The 6697-nt window shown below is 40.9% G+C and overlaps 1 protein-coding gene across 1 annotated transcript in view; it reads left to right on the top strand.

Moving 5' to 3' along the window:
* The first annotated feature begins 895 nt into the window (after positions 1 to 895).
* The window catches only part of kiaa0232 (KIAA0232 ortholog), a 14544-nt gene continuing 8742 nt past the window's right edge, over positions 896 to 6697 (top strand). The window contains exons 1-4 of the mRNA XM_007555870.2: positions 896 to 1201; positions 3631 to 3742; positions 3833 to 4204; positions 4314 to 4454. Of these exons, the coding sequence (XP_007555932.1) occupies positions 3980 to 4204; positions 4314 to 4454 (366 nt within the window). The 5' untranslated portion in view covers positions 896 to 1201; positions 3631 to 3742; positions 3833 to 3979. The remainder of the gene's footprint in view (positions 1202 to 3630; positions 3743 to 3832; positions 4205 to 4313; positions 4455 to 6697) is intronic.

Here is a 6697-nt window from a genome sequence, read left to right on the forward strand (position 1 = left end):
CTTATCAGCGTCAGGGAGGACAGACACGTTGACGAGGCAGAACGATTCCAATAATGATTAGGATGATTCATAAAAGGACACGCAGGATATTGACTGTGGAGACTGACACGGCTTCCACTTGGCTTTACGTCTGTAAGGTCAGCGGGCCGTCGGATAGCTTTGTTCCGGTCCCAGATACAAATCAAAAGCTTATCTGTTAAAAATCCCTGAGGGATCCTCTGAACTGCTGCTAACTACACACAAACTAGCTCTGCTATTTATCAGCAGTGTCTCATGTACACACACAGCTGTAGAAATCTGGTTGTGTAAAAGTGTACAGACATTCCAACTGATACTTTAGAATATGTATCAAACTTAAGTGGGCCAACTTTTTATGTGGCCCTGACAGCTAGATTTATACTGACTTACTAGGATACCTGGATACAGTTGGTTGCATCAGATTTTATTTGGGAATTTCAAAGTAAAGAGGGCTTAAAGAAACGAATACCATGCTAGACAGATTTGAATTTGAAAAACAAAAAAATAAACAAACATTAAATTATAAAATATTATTTTTCATCCTGTAAGGTGCTATTTTGTCTACCACAAATTATGTTAAAATATATTGAGGCTGAAAAATCTTAAGGGTATCAATACTTTTACAGGGTGCTTTAGCTATTGTCAAATGTAGATAAAATAATCCAATTGTAAATTTGTGAATATCAACATTGGTCACAATGATTGAAGTATTTATTGTACAGCTCAATCTCTGCATTCAGTATTGCTCAATGCCTTTCAATTTCAATTTGTGTGAGAGCAAACTGTGGGAGTACTAGTTGGACTTCTGATGCAATACTCCAGGCGGAGGAATCAAACCTACCGCAGCGGGACGGTAGAGGTTTGCCTTGTTGCCTAGATACGAACGCGGAGGGTGGCGCATTCAATAGTCGTATGTGAATGAAACTGGCTCGTTGACGGTGGACATTGTGGTTCCGCGTATCCCCTGTCATCGACGAATGACCTTCCTGGACGGGAGCCCGAATGTCGCCGGTTTCGCTAGCGCTCTGGTGAAGAAGCGCTAGATGCGAAAACAGCGCCATTTCTGTCGGCGTCCATGATACGCGCTGCTACCGCAGCAGATTCCAGAGCTCGAGCTCGGAACGGCAGCGGGAGAGAAGTAGCCGCTCCCCTTTTGCTGCTTCTTTACTTCAGGCCACGGCAGGTGAGTAAACCGTCTCCGGTGGTGTTCTTTACATGTTGAGCTTCTCTTGCTCTCGCTTGGTGAATAATATTAAGTTTGTTAACTCCTTCGCCTTATGACGATATGGCGCACATTTGTTGAGGGAAAAAACGTCTGACAGTCCTCTGGTACCGTGCAGCCGCTGTTCCTCCCCCTCGGTCACAACAACAAGCGTAGCTACGTGAAAGCTAACGTTAGCTTTCAAATGGTTCCAGCCTTTTTGGACACATTTATTTTTTTGTTGGTATTTAGATATTTAAAGCCCGGTACTTTTCGACTGCAAATTCGGCCTAATTGGCGTATTTGTTTGTCGTCATTTTAATGGAAAGCCGTAAAAGCAGTATAACGCCACCACTGAGCGCAACCTCCCTTCACCTGCCTGTAACAAAGTGTTCTGTTCTTAATGGCAAGCATACGGCAACAGCGTCATTAACCGCAAACGCCTAAAAGTATTTTGGGGTAATATACATATGTCATATGATTAAAAGAGAGATAAGTTCGTGACAGAATACGTGGAGCTGCAGGTAGCTAACTTGGCTAACATGAGCTAAAGGTCGGTGGTCCAGCTAACCTTGCGGTTTGACTGCAAAGCGACGTAAATATCGCCATTTAATAACAGAAGTCACTATCGCCGTGTGTTTGTTAAATAGCTGTACTGTTACCTAATGTTGTTCCAACTAGTTACGGAGCTTGCCTTAACACAGCGCAGCATTGTTTTTGCTACAAACTGCCGGTATGTAACGCCATGTACAGCTGAAACCTTTTAAAATTATTATTGTAGTGTTATTTCATCTTAGCTTCTCATGCTTCGCACGTTTGTTTGCGAAAACTTATAAATTATGAAGCGTCTTGGGAAAGATTTTATTCTAATTAAGTGCATGTTGTATACAGAGAACGGCCGTAAGGGTAAGTTTGACTTGCTGAATGAAGTTAGTATGTTGACAGCGCAGACAGAAACTGGCAGCCGGGGCTAATGCGCGTACAAGAGAACTGCTGGCTTCTAGACAACGGTCAGCCATATTTAGAAACCGCCGTACCGGCCGGGCTCGTTAACCTCTCAGCTGTTCTCTCTCAGTGTGCCTGTGACTCAGTGTTATTGTGCATAAGGGTGCGGATCGCTCAAGTCGTGTGGTAGCGCACAGCAAAGCTCCTTATCTTGCCCTTTTGACGTCTCCAACGGATGACTCTGTAAATGCCACCGCTGAATGACGCCCGGATCAGCCAATCAAATCTCCACAGCCTCCATTTGCTCGTCACGTCGTCGGTGTCCGGACCCGCAGTTTCACCATCTGAAACGCATGCTTTCTGTATTCCCTGCCCACTTCCACCACTTTCTCTCGCCACCCCCAGCTATCAAAAGTGGCTCACAGCGGCGGCGGCGGCGATCCAGGACAACGCGTTTTGCCATGCTCTTTACTGTTTTTGAGAATGGATATAAGTCGAAGTAAACGTGTTCGAGGATTATTCTTATTCTTTTTTTTTTTTACTTTAATTCATGAATTTCAAAACAGACCTCGCTGAAACTGTTTTCATCTTCGAGTAAGCACAGGCTCGTGTTGGACTTCAACATTATTTACGCAAAAGTTATAATATAATCAAAAATTATTTCTATTATTACTGTCATAATAATGGTCTCTGTAGCATAAATTTATTATATTAGCTGGATATAATTTTTTTTGCCTTCATTTACATTTCCGATTTTTTTTTAAGTTTAATGAGCTAATTCTGATTTTATCCAAATTAATATTTTAAAGGACTAATAAAGGAGATTCTGGAGGAGCCTTGAAGGGCATATTAGTTTTAAATCTAGTAGAAAATGAAGGAATCAACCAATTTAAGCAACCAATTTTGTCTCTAACCTCAAATATTGCACCAAAGTGCTGTCAATTGATTCATCGTTGTCACAGTAAATTCCTATTCATGATGTTTAAAAATCAAACCCACAACTGTCCTTATTATCAGTGATTGATAGTTTTACTATTTTCTCCATTATTTGTTCAATGAAAGCATCAGTAAATACCAATAAATTTGAAAATACATTTACCATGTGCAGCTTAGTGAAACAAATCCCACGTCTTTGTGACTGGTGTCCTAAAGAAGTGCACTGCAAACTAGAATGTTTTTCCAAATCTCTGTTTGAGGTTGTGGGGCTATATTTGCTGTGACTCACAGTCATACAGTTGCATAAAAAAGAAGTAATAAACAATAAACAGCTGTCATTGTCACTTTTATCATGACTGGAAAGTATTGTGATAAAACTTTAAGTCCGTATCGCCCAGTCCTATAATCACTCGCATTTCAACCGTAAACTGTGAAGATGTTTTCTCGATACCTGAAAAGTTTGAGATGTAAATATGCTGCATTTTCCTTATTCTGCATAAAAACTGACACAGGCTGGTTTTGTGTTCCAGATCGTGCCGGTGCAGTAAGACTCAGTCCCACCATGAACCTCTCTGCCTGAGACAGAAACACGTCTTGTGTTTTGCTCAGCGGCCGGGAGCTTTCAGCAGCCATGCCTTGCCAGTAAAATCACCTTTCCTTTTTTATTTTATTTTCTTTTTTCTTTTGCTTAAAGCAATTTAAAAAAAACATCCTACATGCCTCCCCATGTAGAGCCCCTTAAGTACATCCTGCTGGAGTGACGCCCCACCCCCACCCTCACCTCATCGTCCAGATCGGCTCCGCCTCGTCCCATTTCGCCTTCACTAGCTTCCCGCCATGAGGCTGCTCTGCCTGAAGATGGCCTACACCTGAGGTCCCATGCGTCCTGTGAGCACCGATTCAGACGGTCCTGCTCCTCCTGAGAACCTCTCTTGCCCCTTCCCCCTGCCCGCTTCAGAGATGTCCTTGCTCCAGTCGCTGGGGCCGGTGCAGAGCTGGCTCGGCCAGGAGCTCGAGAAGTGTGGGATCGACGCCATGATCTACACCCGCTACGTCCTGAGCCTTCTCCTGCACGACAGCTATGACTACGACCTGCAGGACCAGGTGAGCTCTCATTCAACCAAAGAAGAGAAACCCTAAAAGTCATTGTTTCTGTTTTTGAATGGTCACATAAGCGATTTTTATTGTTCTTTCTTTTTTTTTCTTTTTCTAGGAGAATGACATCTTCCTGGGATGGGAGAAAGGAGCCGGGAAGAAGTGGGGCAAGGGCAAGAAGAAAGGAGGGACTGACCTGAGTCTAGAGGAGATAAAGAAGCAAGCCGCCGTGCAATGCCTTCGCTCTGCATCTGATGAAGTAAGCTCTGTTTTACGCACAGGTTGAAATCCTGTGGTTATCAGCTGCAGTTAGTCAACTTGGGTGTTAAGTTTCTGAAATGTTTGAAATAATCTCTAATCTTGGTTGAGGGAAATCCTCACTGAACTCCGCCTTTAGCAATGACCTAACCTGCTAATAAAAACTGTGCTTTTTATGTTTTCAAGTATTCACACCCCTGTAACATTTTCATATTTTATGTTATAAAAATAGACCTGCAGAAAATAGTGTGCAGTTGTGCAGTGGAAGGAAGCTTTCAGTTTTTTAGTAAAAAAAACAACAAAACAAAAAAAAACTGGAAGACTTATGTGGGTGTGCTTTATTATTTTACCCTATTTACTCTGACGAATAAAATCCATTGCACCTTTAAAACTCAGACACTATATAAGCAGTCAATCTTTTGTGTGATTTGAAGTCAGTTTGGGTACAGATGTGCTTTGTTGGAGGATATTAATGAACAAATAGCAAAATAATGACCAAGGAACCGAAAAGGATAAGTGTAGGGTTAGTGTAAAGCAGGCATCCGCAACCTTTTCCCCCGCTGCTACAAAATAAAACTCGCCTAGAGCTGCAAAAATGTTCCATACATGTGCTACATAAATGTTTTAACAACATTAAGCTAAAACTTATTTCTGTTTTCAGATTTTGGAATAAAATTAACCAACTATTACAAGAGGGGAGAAAAACAATTTTGTAGAACGATATGAGCCTTTTCTATAAATGTACATTATGAAGAAAGATAAGTAGCATAGTTTGAAGCTAGTTACTTTTAAAATTCTGCCGTAGATATTAAAAGCAGGTTTTGCACAAGAGCTTATGGATAGATCTTAAAATGACAATTTCTTTTTGCATCCATAATTAAAAAATATATTTTTTTTTCTTTTTGTAAGAGTCACAGAGAAGGGGCCAAAAATTCCAAAAATTAGAAAAAAATGTTTAAAAAAGTAACTAAGAATAAATAACAATAAAAAAGTTTATAAAAACATAATAAATTAAGTACTAATAAAAAAATTATTATTGAATTAAAGCTGAGTATAAATGAGAGATTTAAATAAACATAAATAAAACCATAAATATTCCCGCCCCGCTTCAGGATTATGGAAGTTTTGTGTGGATTCCACATAACATTCACTCTGGTCTCTGTTCACACTGACAAAAACCCTCAAAATTTGAAATGAACACGTTTACTAGGCACTGTGTGCTTTAAGAATCAACTATATTGGTCATTGTTATTTAGGTGAAGTCAGGCGAATGTTGATTGCATGAGACACAACAGACAGATAAGCAATGAACAAAGCTGGGTCAAAGCGGGAAGCCAGAGCATTGAAAAAGGGAAGATCTGGACTGAAAATGCATCGTCACCTTATTTGAGCAGGTGGCCGTAGCTTTCTCATCATCAGAACAGCACTCCAGCTTTCACCAAGTATAAAGCCACACTGTCCTGTGTTTTTTAATTAATGAAGACCAGAAGGAATAGAAGAAAACATTTAGTACAACCTGGCAGAAAAACGCACTTCTGTTTCTGTGTAAAAAGGAAACGGAAATATTGTTTTCTTCCATGACTAAACGGCAGTTTGCTTTAGTCGACGCAACATGAAAAGGTGGAGAGAAAGATCTGCAACACGGGAGCGGTGTCATGTTCCTCTCTGGGGGCCGGACTCTGTGCTCTGTATTCTTAAGCAGTAAGCGCTGCATGTGATTGCAGCAAAGCCGGCCGGCTGTCAGCTGACCGGCATTAGCAGCTATGCAGGAGGAAATAAAAGGACTGGAGCAAAGCGTTACAGCAACACTTTCTATTTCGGACCAGACCGGAGTGCAGTAGGAATCGGTCAGGTTGGAAACAAGAGCAGCTGTTTTGTGGTTTTTCTTGATTACAAACCCTAAGTTTGTAAATGAAGTAATTCATGTTGTGTTGCTTAATTTAAGAAGGCAGTAAATTACAAGGATGTTTTTAGCAGTAAATGTTGGCTGATGAAAGCAGTGCATGAAACTCACTGTTCTGCTGCTTTCTTTATTTTTGGAAGGATGTATGCGCTCCTGTTAAATGAACATGCCTATGGTGTCACAAATCAGCTGGCTGCAGTTGTAGCTGCTGGCCTTTATTTACTTTGTTAGTACAAGCATTCTTTCCTCAACATTAGTCATCTTATCTGATTTGACTGAAAAAAACAAGCTGATTGGCCTGTCTGTGCTGAATGTAGAGTACTCAAATTTCGAACTCGGTA

This window comes from Poecilia formosa, unplaced genomic scaffold (genome assembly GCF_000485575.1).
Source record: "Poecilia formosa unplaced genomic scaffold, Poecilia_formosa-5.1.2 Scaffold73, whole genome shotgun sequence".
Taxonomy (NCBI): domain Eukaryota; kingdom Metazoa; phylum Chordata; class Actinopteri; order Cyprinodontiformes; family Poeciliidae; genus Poecilia; species Poecilia formosa.